Source organism: Poromitra crassiceps, assembly GCF_964638095.1.
Source record: "Poromitra crassiceps genome assembly, chromosome: 10".
Classification (NCBI taxonomy): domain Eukaryota; kingdom Metazoa; phylum Chordata; class Actinopteri; order Beryciformes; family Melamphaidae; genus Poromitra; species Poromitra crassiceps.
Window position 1 is genome coordinate 24,328,609 of NC_139631.1, and position 18,678 is coordinate 24,347,286.

An 18,678-nucleotide genomic window follows, 5' to 3' on the forward strand; every position below is an offset into this window, starting at 1 on the left:
ACTGTCCATTGTTCCATTGTGTCATGGTGAGGACAACCTGCAGCTGTGGCTAATCTGTTAGCATCATGCTCTTTATCACAAATATGTCTTTTGTCGTGTGTGTTTTCGGGAGGAATCTTGTCATTGAGTCAGGCAATCTAATCTTAGCAGATAGCATGTTTTTGTTTTTCTCAGAGAGACCTTGTCCAAGAACAGACAGCAGACGTGACATCAGTATCTGTCTATCGAGCAGCATAGCTCAGATGATGCACTACTACAAACACCTGACTGTACATTTCACACTCAAACTGCTGTTGAAAGTAAAGAACATGCTGTTTGTGCTGTGCTGTATCGTTACCAGAACCTCTTGCTCAATCCTCCTGGCTTGCATTTCGCAGCAGTCAGCAGGCGAACACGTGATGCAATGGTAGAGAAGGGCTTTGTGGGATTTTCCAAGGAAACCCTTTGTTGACACGCCTGTGGTAGCATGCAGGAGTAGAAAGAGAGAGAGAGAGAGAGAGAGAGAGAGGGGGGGGGGGTCTCAAGATTTAACAGCACTTGTTTGTCTGTTGTGAGGTCAGGACGCCTCGAGTGAACTCACAGGGCGTTCTGAGCAAACTGCCAACCTCTCCTAGAACATGAAGCTCGTCTGGTGTGTTTTTACTGCTCTGTTTGTGTCCGTGACCAGAATATAGACTACCAAGGCAGCCATGCAGCTGCCATGCTTCAGGACAATTAGGGTCAAGGGTTGTTTACAGGGGAAATAGGATACTGTTGCTGTGTACGTGCTGGCTGTGTGTTTTCTGTTGTCTGGTATCGGTTGATCAAATGATTTGTGAAACAGTCGGCAGAGGATAAGGAGACAAGATGCTTCAGTTCTTACACACCTAATCTAGGCCTTCCTCTCTGTCTGCTTCTTCATTCATTAGGTGTTTTTCTACTATTGCCTCACTGTCACATGCAGCTTCTCCCCTTCACACAACCTCCGGTTCCTGCTGTGTATTGTATTGTATTGCAGCAGAGAGCAGAGCGGGGCTTCTTCCACGTCATAGTCCTCTATCTATCACATTTCCCCAGTTTAACGCCCAGATGCTAGTTTTCGGGGCGTGTGTGTGCGTGCGCGGGGAGGGAAATGACTGGGGAAGTTTTGAATTACTTTGTGTGGCGTAAACCACAGAGAGGCGGAATTGTTTCTGAAACGGCTTTACTCAAGACGTCTCTGACTGAGACTTCTCGCATCACTTTGTTCCTCTTCTTTCACCATATCGTCTGTGTGTTCTGCCAGGAACAAACAGCAAGTTTTTGGCTGCGTTTTTAAGGTTGGTTGAGATAATAGTCAGTGAGTCAGATTAGCTATGCGTTGGCTGTGAACAGTTCCTTTTTGTGTCTAGTGAGGCAACAACTGTTTAGGGAGTGTTACTGCTGCTAACTGACATTCATACTCATATGATGATTCATCACACAACGATAATGATGCATGATATATCAACGTTTTGTGGCTGGCAATTTTCAAACTATGAACATTGTTCCTTTTAAATTAATTGATTGTTTCCCTTTGCACATAGCCTACAAAAGTGCCCCAAAGATTTTGATAATTTTATGTTCATATGTTCATTCAATTCTAACACAGGAACACACTCACACAAACAGCGCTGTTGTTGAAACTTCAGCAACTTTACGCACTAATTACTTTTTTGAATGCCACCAAAATTGTGGAAATGCCCCTTAGCTTAGACAGTGCCCCCCAAAAATTTTTTAATCTCCTACACTGCCTATAACATGATTTTCCTAAGTCATGACATGGGGGCTGTTGTGAATTTTAACTATATAGAGTCTTAATAAGTGCATTTCTGTATCCGTCTGTATTGTACTCTTACAGGAACACCATACATGATTGTGTCTTTATCTGTCCGTGACGTGCTTCCTTATTCAGCAGTACTAGGATAACCGCTCCCCTCTTTTGACTAGATTTAAGCCCTGGCCTCTGTCTTGGCAGGTGATGAAACATTGTACTACCAACCGTATACACCAATATATTCATCTGAGACCAACCTCTGACTCCAGAATCTTTATTCAACTATTTGACATCAGGGACAGCCTGGGACCAAGTGAAAACAAAGAGGAAAAAGTATGTTTGTCCCAAATGAAAATGAGGGCTATGCCAACTGTGAAAGGGAGGGTTGGAGAGGAACACAACAACAGTGAACAAAGTTGGGGGGACAGAACATACTCCAGCTTCTGCCAAGGTGCTGAACAGAGTGAGCAGAGAGTGAACACAACAACACTTGTTGTTTGTTCCCAGGACTTCCTGTGGAGAAGTGTCCTCATTCATTACTGTATTATTCAGTCAAGTCAAAGTATTCAGGCAGGCCGCTCTCCTCCTATTCTCATCTTTGGCTACCTGTCTGTCAGCCCTGGTGCTGCCTGCGCTGCCTGGGCATTGGGCAACATGCTTCTTTGGAGCAATTTCCTTGTAGGTTAATCTTTCTTGTGAGGCAAATATTTGAGCATTTTATCAGTCATCATCATACACAGACAGGTGTATGTATGTGTATAAAAATGTGCTTGCTCGCTCTATCTCTCTCTGTCTCTCTATCTATCTAATATGCATTCTCTCTCTTGTCTCTCTCTCTATCTATCTAATATGCATTCTCTCTCTGTCTGTCTCTCTCTCATTGTGTCAGCAATGGCCCAAGAGACGAACCAGAGCGCGGTGCCCATGCTTTGTGCCACAGGCTGCGGTTTCTATGGCAACCCTCGAACCAATGGCATGTGTTCTGTTTGCTACAAGGAACACCTGACACGGCAGCAGAGCAGTGACCGTATGAGCCCACTCAGCCCTATGGGTAAGACGGAACACACACACACACACACACACACAGCAAAATTTGGCACCAAAAACATTCATTGATTTGTTTCCCTTGTGATTGCTAGTACTTTCTTACCTCCTCTCTTTGTCATATACAGTATGTTGTATATTGTAGTATGTTCAGAAGGTATTCTCAAACCTAGGAAGAAGTCAGATTTATAAGCAGCCCAAATTGCGTTGACGCGCCTTAGAGTTCATCATGTAAAGTATTAAATAAATGATATAAATATAGCCCAGCTAGGGATTAAACGATAACCGGTTCATTGATGAACCGTGATCAAATTTCTTGTGATAACTGTTACGTTTCAATTTTTAATTATCATTAAAACTGTATTCCTGTGTTACCGTGATTACAGCGATTTGAAAAACCCGGTAAATACTGTCATCAACCAAAGTTAGGGACCGTCTCCCAGACGCAGGCCTTGGTGAAATGATTTCAGTGAGCGTATCAGTACTTTTTGAACATGTTCAGAACATTTGAATTAATAATTAATACCGTGATAATACTGATAACCGTGATCATTTTGGTCACTATAATCTAGGGATGGGCATTTTAAGCAATGTAAATACTCGAGTACTCTCCTTCTATTATGAACGAGTATTCGAGTACTGCGTTACCTGGAGCATGTGAGGAGAGGGACTGACTGACTGTGATATTAGGTGAGGTGACGCTAAGCTAACGTCTAAAGCCTACCTCAGACAGCATCTCCGATGGTTGGATGGATGGCATTTTGCGCTTCGGAGCGGACAATGGTCTTGTGAAACAAGCGAAGGCTCAATTCCAATACATGTCCATTGTCCAGTATCATCCATTTTACTTTATGATCACTGTTACACTAACGTAAATCCACAGATTACAAGGTCCGGTGTTCTGCCAAAAAGTGAAAACTGGCCACTGACCAGTGTGATTAACGTTACAGCTGCAGCTAAAATAGTGATCACCATGAAGCGATTGTCTCCCAAAAAGCGATTCTTTCTCCACATTTCTTGTGACTAACGTTATGGGAAACGACAGTGTAGTCAGTAAACTACTGCAAAGTTTTGAATGAGTTTTATCGGGCGTGCGCTATGAAGAAGCGTGCATCTGTCTCCTTCGGGAGCATATCTTCAGCCACCATTTTCGGGATGAGCTGAAAAACTTCTGTTTAAAACTTTCAAAAATAATGTTACTTAAACAAAAGTAAATAGCTTATTTATGCACGTCGGAGGAGAAAAGGGTATTTCAACGAACGAAGCAGCAAACCTTGTATCAAAATACTCGTGATGTTATATGGCATGAAACTATGGCTGTAACGCATTGCTTAAAATAAATAAGGTTACAACTTATGTTACAATAAGCCTTTTATTTTGAAAGCAACAACATTCTGGCTGACTTGACGCCCGTGCAGTTCATGCTGCTAGATCCACATAACGATGCATGCGTTGATTTAGACCATTTTAAAGGGGTGGGGAGTGGGGCGAGTACCCGAACAGCGGAAACGTTACTCGAGTACTGGCATTATGAACGAGTACTTGAGTACCTGAGTACTCCCACCCATCCCTACTACAATCATGATATGAAATTTTCATACCGTTTCATCTCTAAGCACAGCCCGTATACAGTATGTAGAGCTTGAGGTAAGGAGAGACAATGAAATATAGACATTGTTTTGAAATGCAACCAATTCTAGTCGAGTCAGTGTATTTTCCCAGCTCCCTTTCCCCTGCCCTCCCTCTCTGTTTTTCCACTCAGTGTAATGAAAGGCAGCTGCTTTTCTTCATGACAGTGTACAAGGTTGAGTGGGGGTTGTTCACTCCTTGAGAAACTCCTTAGGTCAATCACCTCACTGATTGACCTCTGGCAACTGGCAACCTGTTGGAACTTGTTTTTCTTAAAAGACATCATCATTGCCCCGCGTCCCAGTACAGTCGAACACAAACGCTTTGCAAAAGAGAAGTCGTCAACTTACAGATTTTATATTTTAGAATTGGGCCGGACAATTTAATTGATTTCTAATTAATTATTTCATCAATATTGTCTTCGCTCATATACTGGCTTACAAAGTTTTGTTCTCTCACTTCACTCATGATGATATATGATTGGCGGTTTGTATTTCCTTCGTCTCTAGGCGTTTTCCTCCAGTCTAATGGCTTGTACTTGTACTTCTTGTCTTCTCATCCAGGCTCAGCTGCTAGTCCTACCTCAGAGGCTTCGGCCATCCAGAGACTAGAAGCCAGTCTAGCCAAGGTCGATGCCTCCCCTGTCTCTTCGCCAGACATGTCTAGGTCAGTGCTCTCCAGTGTTTTGACTGATGGAGGCAGTGAGGGAGAGAATTATTTGTTCTTCAACTTGGAATACGTTTGAGCTGCTGGCTCACTGGCCCATTTTCTCCTACTTATCCGTTTGCTCTACCTCTGTGTGAACCTGCAGAACTGTTCAAGGCTCACTTCCTGTCACTCAACAAATGACAGAGATGAGCATCTCCAGAGAGGACAAACCAGAACCCCTAGAGCCTGGTAAAGCACTGCACCACACACACACACACACACACACACACACACACACACACACACACACACACAAATTAACTATTTTGAGTAACGCTGTTTCCATACAGATCACCAGCGTTAGTTAGTTGTGTGTAACGTGGCTATATTTATAACGTTCTCTATCTGATACACTGAAAATACTGCCTGTCATACAAGAAATAGAAAGAGGGGTTGGGAGGCGGCCCAGTTTTGGGCACTGGCGTTGGCGTTGGCTAATCCTGGCGTGTTCCGCCCCCAAATCGAGTGTGTTCTGGCTCAAAGCGAGTGGGCTCTGGGACAACCAGCCTCTCTGAGGCACGCGCCAGTTACGCTAACTTTAGAAGCATTGCAGTAAATACAATATTCCTGGAATGCGAGTATAGCGAACCAGTTACATGTCCTCTGCATTCTACATCAAATGAAGACGTTACTGTTTGTTTTATTTTGTATGTTACATACTTATTGGCCAAGTTAGTTAGTTTATGGGCTAGGAATTCTGCCAGGGTACAAGGGACTATAGGCGGCCATCTTGCCTGCAGAGTTTTCAAATCCAGTAGAATACCGTTTTGCCTGAAATCTGGGGGGGGGGGGGGGTAAATAGGCTTTAACGTTAGTAAATAGGCTACGTTCCCTTGTCTGTATGTGTCTCCCCACGGTCTGTACGTCCTTGTTTCACGCGCCACCTGCATCGAGAGTGACATGGTCATGTGCATGCATGAGTGACCAGCGGCAAGCAAGCAGTAACATTAATGAACCTTGATCATGTCAAACTATGCTGTGTTGGGTCCTTGAATTTGAGGGAATTGGGCCTGGAAAGTCATTGAATTTGATGTTTGAGGTGTGGGAACCACGCACGCGCGCACGCACGCACGCACGCACGCTTATAGTAGCAGGCAGGCAGACATAAACTGGCAGGCATTTGACACACACCTAACGCTTCATTCACACAGACAACCTACGCCTTGCCTTGCCTCAACCCACGCCTACGCCGAGCTGGGCGTGAACCTGTTACACGCTTTTGCGATCACACCGCACGCCTTTTGCACGCCGAACCTGGAGCCGAGTCACAAGCGCCTCTCCTCTCTCCCGACTGTATTTTTTCACGTGTTGTCCAGAATTGTCATGGGTAGCCTCTAGGTAAAATAAATCGGATATATTTAATGTTATATTGATGCTGGATATGTATAACCAGGTCTGACTATAGTCGGACATTTTAGAGAGGTGATCTTGCAAGAATATGTGCTGGCAGCCTGGCACAACAACATTGTCCATCTTGCTTCTTCGGTCGCTATTCTCTCTCATGAAGATTTGTTTGCCGACGGGGAGAAAGCCCCACGTGATAGCCACCCGTCAATCTCTCTGTCTCTCTGCTCAACATGTTGTAGTAACTCCATTTTATTTTGAAATTCAGTTGACTTTTCCATTTCCGACGGATATTGTGCGTTTTTCTTTCATGGCTTGACAGAAGAAGTCTGCCTGCACGCGCCTTGTCGGCTTCAAAATAGAACTCACGCCTATTCGATAAAATCGGCAAGGCATAGGCAAGGCGTGGGTACACGCAGGGTTCACGCTCAGGCGCCCGGTGTACACAGCCTCGTTGACTAAAACGGACGCCTATTAAAAAGCGTGGATAAAGGCAAGGCATAGGCAAGGCTTGGGTCGTCGGTGTGAAACCAGCCTAAGAGAGGAACACATGCTTGCACAGGTGACTGCTCACGCACTGGCTTCTTGAGAGGCAAACATTGCCCTGTGTGCGACCCAGTTTAGCCATGGTTTATTTTTGATGCACCATTGCATGCCACAGACCCGACTGCTGGATTTACTTACTGCCTCCAAGACACAGGCTGACTAAAAATAAGCCTATTTAAAAATACCTCCTCACCGGAGGGCATTCTCAGATGTGATGCTGCTCACCCAAGCTTTCTCAGACAGTCTTCTGTCAAGTGCAAAGGGATTATCTATGAGGGCACCAGTTACAGATACGGGATGTAATTTCAGCCAAATACAGCAGTGCAATTTTGGATATTATTAGGCTAGTGCTATGTAATATGGGCTGATTCTGGGGAAAAATGTATATAAACTCACATGCCATGTATTTGCATGCCCCTACAAAAACTCGCTTAATCCACGGCTTATATAAGATATCAAATAGCGGCAAATTAAGACCATGACTAATTAATATTGTTTTCTTCCTCATCTCTCTTTTGTATCCAGTTGTAAGCCAGCCTACTGCTTCTAGCCCGAGTCCTGTAGCTTCTTCGAGCAGTGAGGAGAATAAGGGCGACACCCCCAAACCCAAGAAGAATAGGTGCTTCATGTGTCGCAAGAGGGTGGGGCTTACAGGTGAGCAGGGCGGTGCCGATGAGGCGCCATATCAATCCTATCGTTAATTGTCAGAATTGTTTTGGTTTGTCATAGATGTTCTAGTACACGTTTGTGTTTGTCCACCTGGTGGTTGTTCAAACGTTGACCACCCCCGACCCTTTGCGATTCCAGGGTTCGACTGTCGCTGTGGCAACCTGTTCTGTGGCCTGCACCGGTACTCTGACAAGCACAACTGTCCCTACGACTACAAGGCAGAGGCTGCCGCCAAGATCCGCAAAGAGAACCCCGTGGTGGTCGCCGACAAGATCCAGAGAATATAATGTAACAGAGCGACGTCCGTGGCAGCAGCAGCAGCAGCAGCAGCAGCAGCAGCAGCAGCAGCGACGATGGCGAGACCTTTGAGAAGAAAGACTGGAGTATGAGTGTGAACCTTTGACATGAACACTGGCATGAGTGGTGCAGGGAGGATTACAAGGACTCGGATTTCCCAAATAACAACCCCCGAGAAAAGAAAGGAAGAGAGAAGAAGAAAAGAAAAGATCCTGTCTGAGGAGGAGATGCATGAATGATCACTTTTCTCCTTTTTTTGATTAATTCATTAGTTTGTTTTATCATTATTTTTTCCTGTGGTGTGACTTTGCCGCTGTTCAGTCCTCTTTTTTTTTTAAATAATATATATTGTCTTATTAAGAGCAGCCCAGGGTAACTGTCCAGGATATGCTGTGTTCCGCTCACCTAAAGCAGGCGCCATTTTGTGCCAAACCGTAGGCAGCCATTTTCCTCCGACCGTGTCATGTGGTCAGACGTCGCCGGCAGGTCTTTCCATGCATTCAGATTACACAGTAACAGTCCACGAGTTGTGACCCTCCCGTCTACAAACCTCTTGTTCTGCCTTCCGTTAGTGTTGGAGTCAGTCGACATTTGGAGAACCGTACAACTGTGCTGCCCCCGCAGTGCACAAGGGGCTTTGGTCATTAGTCTCTGTCCTTCCTAGCTTTACCTACCTCACAGCTGCCGTGTTAAGCTTTGTTGTCTTCCCTCTTTGCGTTCTCTTCGTCGGCTTATTTGGCCCTTACAGAGTGACGGGTCATCTTGATATTACACTCTAAGGTAGTCGGCGGCCACTCACTAACTCTCTGAACAGCATGTCTGTGTTGACTTTGATCATTTTGATTGTGACGAGGTCGTTTCCGTTGCTGGTCCGGAGGTATCGTAGAAAACGGGGGACAAAATATTAACTCCACTTTTCACTGAATCTAAACACTTGGGATGGACATGACGGGTGAATGAGGTCCCAAACTGGTCTGAGCTCAGATTGTAATCGGAGAAGCTCGGGTGGAGGGCTGTGTACGCTGATGCTGGAGCAGTTTCCAGGGTGAGGTGTGGGAGGAGGGTGCGGCTCCCCTCCCTGGCGGTCCGTTGTATGGATTTACAATACAGTATGAGGGGGGCATGAATGAATGGGATAAATGCATGGGTTACTCTTCATCTGCAGTAGTGTGTGTGTGTAAGGAGGAATATCTCAATGAATTTGGCATCACTCAACTAGTGTTTTGCTAATTTTATTCGCTGAGAGACTTTTATGTTGAAAGTATGTCTAATCCCCCCCCCTTTCCTCTTCCATTGGTATAGTACTGATGTTAGCACATGTATTCAGTGCATTTGTGGAATTAGGGTATGTGAACCACGCTATGTATTATTTTTTATTTTGTTTGTATGCGCTAACAGAAAGTTTGTGTGAGCACAGAATGCGTGTATGAGTGTGTTGTTGTTCCCCGAACCCTTTCGTCTGTGGAGCTACCCGGTTTATCAGCACATGTTTACAGAACAGGAGCATGCCAGAGCTAGATTTATGAAAAATAATGGATTTAGATGTAACTTCTCATCTCTAACAGCTATTGGGTCTGTATGTCTGCTATAGAGCACTGTAGAGAAGTGTGTGTGCGTGTGTGTGTGTGTGTGTGTGTGTGTATTTGTGTGCGTGCACGTGCACGTACCTGTGAGTAAGTGTGTTTTCATGGCTGCCTGACACATTGAAACACATGTATGTTTGTGACTTGTGTTAATCCCTTTTTCTCCCCTGTAAGGATGTGAGTTTTTTTTTCATTTAAAAAAAACAACTGTATGTATCCGTTTGAGTTTTTCCTTTTCCGATTCTTAGTTATATGCAAATTTGTACAAAAAAAGAAAAAACAACAAACTGTGTTGATATTTATGTATTACATATAATCTTGCTATCCAGCATTACAACAGAATTGTATCATGTAAATAAAACTATGTACAGAGAGACATTACAAGGCCTGATTATGTTTTGATTTTTAATAGATTCAGGGTTGTTTCACCATCTTTTTTTTACATTATTGGAATATGATAGCCATTTTGTGCTATTTAACCTCTGTCATCCGCTAACATTGTATCGGTCTTGAAAAGCATTTGTTGAAAATGTTATGCTAACTAACCAGTGAGATGTCTTTTTTGGTTTGGGTAGAAAAGTGGACTTGTACATTAACAGGGTTTATCTAAAAGGAAAAGAAGGCTGTGGCACCCTATGTACTGTTGTGTCAGTGAGATTGTTGGTCATAAACAACGGCAATATTCATTTCCATCAGGACAAGGGTGGTCTCGAGATCCAGCACATAAATCCCACTCACCAGGCTCTTCTTGTCTGGGTCATGCAGGAACCCTGGAAGAGACGGTTCTGCTACTCTCTTCATCTAGGTCAAGGAAAGGGGTGACGATTTGTGCCGTAGATACAGGACCATTGTGTTTTCTCACACTCCTGTTGGGAGCTCTGAGGGAGAGAGTGTGTCGGCAGATGGCGTCACCCCGACAGCTGCTCGCACAGCTGAGGTGTGTTCGTGTGGACTTTCTGAGACAGAAAGCCACAGAGGCTGCAGCGTCTAGTCGGGTGCACCCATGCAAAAGATTAAAGACGACCCTTTGTGGCACAGATCTACCCGTCTTATGGGTCTCTGTGTGTACAAACCTCCTAGATCATGGATCCGTACCTCAAAGAGTTAGAGCTCACATTTTGATGAGCCTGTTTGAATCCAGCCAGTAATAATGTAAGTATAGCATAAGACTTTAATGACTGACCACAGCCTCCTCCTGACTGTTCAGAGCCGGATCCTTTAGCAGTGTGGGACAGAGGAGTGCACCCCATTATTACTAACATGGTGACAGATGAGCGGAGGATCAACACACCCAAAAGATGACCTGCAGAAATTGTGTGTGTGTGTGTGGGTGGGTGTGTGTGTGTGTGTGTGGGGTGCACATGTGCACCCATTTGGAGCTAAAGTGTTGGGCACGTGTATGTACACACACACACACACTCCAATTTCTTTCCCCACGCTGATTTAACCTATAATTTATTTTTCTCGTGTCTGTAGCCTGTCTGTGCCAACTTCCCTTTAGGTCTCTCTCTCTCTCTCACACACACACACACACACACACACACACACAGTCTGCCAGTGAGTTCGACGGTGGATGTAAGAGATAATGAGATGTTAGATGTATGAATATGACCTGAAAGGGTTGAAAGTCAGCTGAGTCCACAGACAGAAAACACACCTCCACACTCTCACTTGCAGTTGTCCCATCAATAAAATGCAATTTGGCCAATAATGGAGGAGAGGGCAATGAGTGTCCATATTAAAATATGTAAGTAAAATATGCTGCTGTTTCCCCATCCAGCTTTTCCCCTTCTATACTGTTTAGTTAAAAGTTAAAATAACCACTCTACATTTAAAGACACATTCAGTCAATCATGGGACACAAGCTCAGAAAAACATACTCAAGGAGCTCTGGATGGAAGGAAAGAGACTTGCTGTATAGAGGAACAGGCAGCAGGAGTCCACTGTAGCCTGGATGAATGAACAAGTGGAGCCAGAGGAAAGTGTGTGTGCTTGCGTATATGAGCCTCTCTACACACAATGAGGCAGAGGCTGACATGGCAGAGAGGGAGAGAGATACAGGAAGAGAGAGGGAGAGAGAGCGTGGCCAGGGGGAGTGGCTGAGATTAGGGAGGGGTGACCCGGGGTGGCGTCACTAAGCTTTCCCAGAGTGTAACCAGATTAGACCAGTCTGAGCACAGGCCTGACAATAACCACACACACAGCAACTAACACGCTATCTACTCACATGCAGGGGTACACACAGTCAAACACACTCACACATACATAAGGGTAGCTTAAAAAAAAGGCAGAGGAGGGCTTTGAGACTGAGATCGAGCATGACTGCTTATTGTACTCTGTAACGCACAGCAGTGGTATAGGAGATGGTAAGGTGAGCTCTCTGTACGACAGCACAGCAAGGCACAGGCATGTCTGTCTGTGGCCTCCAGGGTTAGCAGGAAAAGTCAGGAGTCATCTAAAACCGCCTCTGACTCATGGATTACAGGACTGGCAGCATCACCGTGGACTCAGGGAGCGGGAGAGAGAGGTGAATGCGTTCAGTATAGGTGTGTGATTGTGAATGACAGAAGCAAAACATTTCTGAATAAAGGAATATAATGCCAGACAACAACACACTCTACTGAATAAACAAGTTATGAAACCACACCTCAGAGTGTGATATGACATCAGTGAAAGGATGCTATTCATCATGATAACCTGATCTATATTTCTACATCTGGTTGCCGTCGACTGGGGACATGTATGTAGCCTACTGTACACACACACACACACACACACACACACAGTACAGCCTACTGTACTCACACACACAGACACCGAGGATGAAGTGGTGACAAAGCATTTAAGCGATCGACAAGATCAGGCCATCTAAGGACAAATAGACTTGATGCAGAAACAATGTCTAATCTGTGATAGATATCTGTGTGCAATCTGTGCAGCCAAAGACAAAAACATGAATCAATGTTCTACATAAAGGTAATAATGGTAAACAGTAACGAAAAATCTGAAATATGTTAGACTTCTTTAAGGGTTGAGTAAAGTCATCAATACATTCCACAGGTAAACGATTTTTGGCTTTGGGTGTATAGTGACATCAAATTAATTAAATGTCAAAAGGATGTACAGTACAACCAAACATCTGTTTAATTTTAAAACATGTCTATTAATGAAAAATATGAGATTGTGCCATTACATGAGGCATACTGTATGATAGTCACAGCAATGACAAACACCTGCTAATTTTCTATTGATTTAAGGCACTATATCGCATGTTTTTAAATATAATTCCCACATCATCAGGGCGGTAAGGATTTTAGTTAAAAGATAACAAAATATGCACCATCTTAGACACCGATACAATCTGACTCTGATAAAAGTATGCATTATATTACAATGCACATAATAGTCAAATCTGATATAGTGTATTGTCAACCAAAATTATTATATAATTAGGCCTAAACATAATTTTGATTATTCCAATATATATTAAAGTGTATAGAGTATCATAGATTATGATTATGAAAAAGTGCTAAAGGAAGAAGCGAAGACACCCTCTGACATTCATATCCGGTCTGACATCAGAAAGTTCATGAAGTTGTTGACTCATCTTCCTCAAGTTGGTTAGAGTGATAACATATCGCCTCCTGTTGGCCAAACTCATGAGGTTTTCTCCAGTGCAGTAACTTGAGGAGTGATCAGTCACTGCCTCCAGAACTGGAACGTTATCTCCTCACTATGTCCAGACAAGTTTGACGTTGTTGGACGTCCAACAATCCACAAACTCCAGTCGGCTGATTTCCCAACAGTAGGTGAGATCCAGGTATTTGAGTCGCTTGCACCCCCGCAGTAACCCTGTCACAGTTTGCATGGACACGTTGCTCCGGGCCAGGCTGAGGTGCCGCACCCGGCCTAGCGGCTGTGGGGGCAGGTCTGAGGAATCTGCCCCATGGTGTTGGTTGTGATGCAAGTTCCACCTGAATGTGGACAGTATGTCTTGGAAAAGAGAGTTCAGAGGGCAAGGCAGGGCTACCAGGGAGACTTTCTCCAATAAGGGAGAGCCTGACAGCAGACACTTCAGCACCCTCTTCAGGGACATCCAGGACATGACAGGCTTCATCTGGCTGTGCTCATAGGAGAAACTAGAAACATAAGAGACAAAAACAACACAGATGACTAAGAACACTTTATTGGCCATTCGAGTCTATGTAATTACAAACAAGGCAAGAGGAATCACTTCGCTGCAGCGTCAAAGCCATTCTTTAATTGATGAAAAGTATGGGTTATATAGAGAGGCAAAGTGACTGCCTACTTCCTGCTTCAGCACTGTAGCAGAGATTTTCATCCGCCATTTATTTTCCCATAGACATTTCATAAATGTAAAACGTTTTACTTGTTCAAACCAAACGGTTCAGATAGAAACAGGAGAGACCACCACATAACATTTCACTCTGACCAAAACGTAAAAGAATTGCGGATTTAAAGAAAATATTTTTTCAGTGTAGCTTTTTAAAGTTTTGTCAGACTGAAATGTTCTATGGTCTCTCCCGATTCAGAATTTAGCTGAACGGTTTGGTTTGACGAAGTAAAACTATTTTTAGAAGCATTTTACGAAATGTCTGGGAAAATAAATGGCAGATAAAATTATCTGGTACAGTGCTGAAGCAGGAAGTAAGCGGTCACTTTGCCTCTCTCTAAGACCTCAACTTAACTTACTTGATTGTGAGAGAGCAGAGGTTAGGCAGACTCGGCAGATCCCGATCGTCCCCCTCTTCTTCTCCTTCTTCCTCCTCTTCTTCGTCCCGCAGAGCAGTGGGAGGCTCGGCGCAGATGAGCAGGTCTCGGAGTCCGTGACAGGCCTGGATGACCACCAGCAGAGGGGTGTGAGGGCTGGTTTTCACCCCTTCCAGGGTGAGAGAGACCAGGGACGAGCCCACACCTTGCAGGGCGGGGAGGAGATCCCCCAGGGGTCCCGGGTAGCGTAGCGAGAGGCTCCGTAGCTGACCCGACCAGGTCTGCAGGCCCGCGGCTAACACGCTTCTTCCTCCGGTGTCGTCGTCCTCCTCATCGTCAAAGTCCAGGGAGACGGTGTGGACATCTGGACACAATCGGCCTACAGTCTCCAGAGAAGCAAACGATAAACTCTGCATGTCCCGCAGACGCAGGGTCAAGCTTTCGCCGTCAAGCTTTGCCGCCGCTCTTCCTACCGGGCCTTTCTCTGCTACTCCTCCTCCACTGCCTGTATCATCCTCACTCTCGCTCTCACAGCCCGTCCACAACATCCTCTCATCCTCATCCTCATCTTCTTCATCTGCTGCGTCATTCCTCCTCCCGCTCTCCATCCCCTGCCTCAGCCTCCACACCTCCTCCAGCCTCGGCACTCCTTCTCTGCGAGTGAACTCGTCCGTTTGGCGAAAGTCTCTCTGGCAGATGAGACGGCAGGCCCGCGCCAGGCCCGCCATGGCCACTCTTTCCAGGCGGGGCAAGGAGAGCAAGAGGTAGGCCGCCGCCACCGCGGGGTCTCCCTCCTCTTCCCCAAAGCCGACGTCCAGAGCCAGGAGACTGCTGAGGGGGAGCGGAGACAGAGAGCGGGGGGAGGAGGAAGAGGGGTCAGAGCAGGACGCCTGGGAAACAGGGGAATGGGAGGCAGGGGTGCGGCAGGAAGTTGACCCAGGAGGACTACCAGAGGAACAGGAGGAGGCCCCGCCTCCGAGATGAAGCAGCGCTGCAGGGGAGAGGAAGTGACAGCGGGAGACGTCTAGGTGGCGCAGTAAAGGGCAGCGGCGGGCGAGCGTCCCGATCACCCGTCTGTCACAGGGGGTGCCGGCCAGGGAGAGAGAGCGCAGGGCAGGCAGACAGCTTAGCAGGTCACACTGGACCTGGGAGGGCAGCTGCTGGGCTCCAGACAGGTCCAGACTGCACAGAGCCTGAGATGAGAAGTTTAACATAAATACATAAAGTGTTACAGGCCAAAATACATGAGAAAAATGCAACAACTCTCCTGGGATCACAACTTCTTCACTACTGTATTTGAAAATGCTGTCTAGTACTAGCAGGGTTTGCCATAAACTGAGTGAGTGCAATGAGTGAGTGAGTGATTGAGTGAGTGAGTGAGTGCACTGAGTGTGAGTGTGTGTGTGTGTGTGTGTGTGTGTGTGTGTGTGTGTGTGTGTGTGTGTGTGTGTGTGTGTGTGTGTGTGTGTGTGTGTGTGTGTGTGTGTGTGCGTGCATGCGTGTGTGTGTGTGTGTGTGCATGCTTATGCCCAGGTTAATTAACACTTAACAGGCATAAGTAAGTAAATAAAGGAATAGAGAATACAAAGCTTTTGCCTCCCGCCCTGGGCTGTAGAGTAACTGCCAAAATGCGGGAAACTGACATGATTGTACTAGCTGCTTGTGAACAATAAGACCTGTATTTTGAATACGACACTGATGCAGCATCTGTTGTGTTCAGTCCATCATTTCACCCATTAAGTGTGATCTCTCATTCATTACTGACAAAAGACAAAGAAATGTGATCAATCCTGGCTTCAGTACACAAACACTTGCTATTGACCACTAGAGACACTTTATAATGAATGGCCCGGGTGCCAAGACCGGAGACTCCTCTCTGACCTGGCAACGCGCGGTGATGATGGTGCAGAGGGCAGAGGTGGCCAGGCCGGGACAGCCTGCCAGAGACAGGCTACGGAGCTGGGGGACCAGCAGGAGGTGCAGGGCCGCTCGGGACAGCTGCTGCCTGGAGGACAGCAGACATGTCAGCTCCTCCACCAACTCACCCGCTGGAGGAAGGGGAGGAGAGACAGAGAGAGAGAGGCAATATTGCATTGTGAGTTTCCTCTTTTTTTCCATTTTGTTTTTTGCATTTGTACGACATGCCATAGTGTATGACTATATAGAGTCCATACTGCTTTGGCAACATTGCATCCCAATATTCATGTTGATAAAGCATATTTGAATTTGAGTGAGAGAGAGAGAGAGAGAGAGAGAGAGAGAGAGAGAGAGAGAGAGAGAGAGAGAGAGAGAGAGAGAGAGAGATTGTAGTGCAATAAACACTCACACAGTACATGAGGAAGTCCAGCTTCTTATTCTACCTCATTTTTCACTACCTCATGTTTGTCTTGTGGAAACTAATCACGATGCTATTATTGTGAAATGTAATGTAAATGTCATATTTTATATAGTGTGAATAGTACGACTAGACACAAACTGCCTCATAGACTCACGCAGGATGTTGAAAGGTCCCATGATGTGCCTGAAGAAGTACTGATCCAGGTAGTTGTCAGCGTAGTCTTTGACCCACACTTCCTTCATGTTGTCGGCCAGGCTCAGCAGACACAGCCGGGTGAGCGAAACCACACAGCCATCTTCATCCGTCTCCCTGCGCTCCCTCTTCCTCCCCGTCCTCATCTTCCTCTGCTTGGGCCCGGCGGGCGAAGCTCCCAGCTTGCCTGCTGAGGCCCGGAACAAGGGCATCGCTGAACAGGGCTGTTGGTTTCAATACTGGAGGTGGGTGTAAATGACGTAAATGGTCTTTGTGTGTCTGCTGAGTGGTGGGGTTATGCTTTTCCCCTGTTGCTGGGAGGGCTGTGAGAAGAATTCACCAGAGTGTAGGTGTCAACTATTAGTTAATGGTCAGTTCTTCAGTAACTCCTAATCAAATTTCAAAGTAAACACTAAAAAGTAAAGTGCTTAACTATACTGATTAGCTACTATGACATTTCATTAGGAGTTCCTCAAGAATTGACCACTAATAGTTAGTTCCTCATTAGTTCCGACACTCATTTCTCAATCATTAGATTAGTTACTCTACTCACAAACTGAACATTATAACTAATAGTTAATTCCTCATTTGTTCCTCATTAGTTCCCTACTAGTAACTACTCAACATTTTGTGTGCAATATTCACCTTATGTAGCCCCGCCCACTTGACCCAGTTGTGTTATGACTTCCTGTTCAAAACACCGTCTGTTTTACCTGGTCACTAGTACTGTACTGTCACAGGAAGTGTAAACACAATAGGAAGTAACTGGCTGACCCTGGTTTGGAACATAAGGTGAATAGTGTTATCAATTAATTACCTAGTAGAAACCAGAAACTAGAAAACCAGCAGTAGTACGCAAAGTGCAGGTGGTTTCATTCATAACAAGGAAGAATAAGCATCTTAATGGACCATTGACTGACAGTACAATGTAATGGACATTAAACACAACACAGCCTACCTGCCAAGTATCCGAAGAAAACACCAACACGTTCGGATGGACAGGCAGTACAGGACAGGACAGAACACGGGGTGTAGTAAAGTCTTGCTCCACAGCAACCTTTGCTCGTAGTAGAGCCCACTGACTGACCTAAAGCCGCAGCCCTGCAGCAGTGTGTGAGTGTGTGTGTGTGTGTGTGTGTGTGTGTCAGCCAGCAAGCAACACTTCCTGTCGCTGGAGATGTGTTCAAGGCCGCTATGCATTTGCAAATGTTACTTATAAATCTCAGAAACGTTGTCTAATCACATCTGTGGGTTGTTTTTTTTGCAGGAAATGAATCGATCCCACCACAAATGTTCAAGGTAGGCTAATCATCCCGATTTTAAGACATTTCTCAAAAAGAATTCTTAGCACAGTCCTGAAAGGGGCTACTTTAAAAAATGAAAAACTGATTTCCATGAAAATTAAATCAAATTTAACGAGGGCCCTAGCACTGGAACACCTAAATGGAATGGTTTATTAGTATTATTATACAGTCTATGAATGGAACGTTACACCTGCTTTACTTCCTGCTTGCCAGCCACACCAAACTCCGTTCAGAAATCTGGCAACTATGTGGCCCTGCCCTGCCTATCGGAAAATTAATCACTGCAACACGCAAAGTAAAGCTGACTGACTACTTGCCATTTTTACTTCTACTTGGTTTTGTCAAAATGCTTCGTGTTGAATTTTTTAAAACGCAATACTTGTTTAAATGGCATTAACTGTTTTCCCACAAGGTGGCTCCAAACCTCACTTCAATATTGCTCCTGATGATACAGATTTCATTATAATAAATCCAGGGGTAAATTAGCCTACATTTACCTATACAGCTTTAGCTTGAGTT

General features: G+C 45.2%; 2 protein-coding genes across 3 annotated transcripts in view; one reads left to right on the plus strand and one right to left on the minus strand.

Annotated features, from left to right (window-relative positions):
- zfand5a (zinc finger, AN1-type domain 5a) overlaps window positions 1-9,958 on the plus strand; it is an 11,834-nt gene extending 1,876 nt beyond the window's left edge. For both annotated transcript variants that reach the window (XM_083645235.1, XM_083645236.1), the window contains exons 2-6: window positions 2,664-2,825; window positions 5,011-5,113; window positions 5,259-5,344; window positions 7,571-7,699; window positions 7,853-9,958. In XM_083645235.1, coding sequence (XP_083501361.1) covers window positions 2,664-2,825; window positions 5,011-5,113; window positions 5,259-5,344; window positions 7,571-7,699; window positions 7,853-8,001 — 629 coding nt within the window. In that variant the 3' untranslated portion in view covers window positions 8,002-9,958. The remainder of the gene's footprint in view (window positions 1-2,663; window positions 2,826-5,010; window positions 5,114-5,258; window positions 5,345-7,570; window positions 7,700-7,852) is intronic.
- A 2,763-nt stretch (window positions 9,959-12,721) lies between these two features.
- On the minus strand, window positions 12,722-17,961 carry LOC310784218 (uncharacterized protein). The gene is made up of 5 exons (XM_083645232.1): window positions 17,814-17,961; window positions 16,818-17,178; window positions 16,207-16,373; window positions 14,308-15,518; window positions 12,722-13,733 (listed from the first exon to the last, which is right to left on the minus strand). Exons 2-5 carry the CDS (start codon window positions 17,065-17,067, stop codon window positions 13,328-13,330), a joined length of 2,034 nt encoding a protein of 677 aa, XP_083501358.1. The 5' UTR covers window positions 17,068-17,178; window positions 17,814-17,961; the 3' UTR covers window positions 12,722-13,327.
- Between the last annotated feature and the right edge of the window lie 717 nt (window positions 17,962-18,678).

Bases quoted from the DNA above. Each gene is read 5' to 3' on its own strand.
- LOC310784218 (XM_083645232.1), bottom strand. From the start codon at position 17,067: ATGCCCTTGTTCCGGGCCTCAGCAGGCAAGCTGGGAGCTTCGCCCGCC. The intron at 16,374-16,817 runs GTGAGTCTATGA...CCCTTCCTCCAG, and splicing joins GGGACCTTTCAACATCCTGC to CGGGTGAGTTGGTGGAGGAG. The intron at 13,734-14,307 runs GTAAGTTAAGTT...TTATGTTTCTAG, and splicing joins CTCTGCTCTCTCACAATCAA to TTTCTCCTATGAGCACAGCC.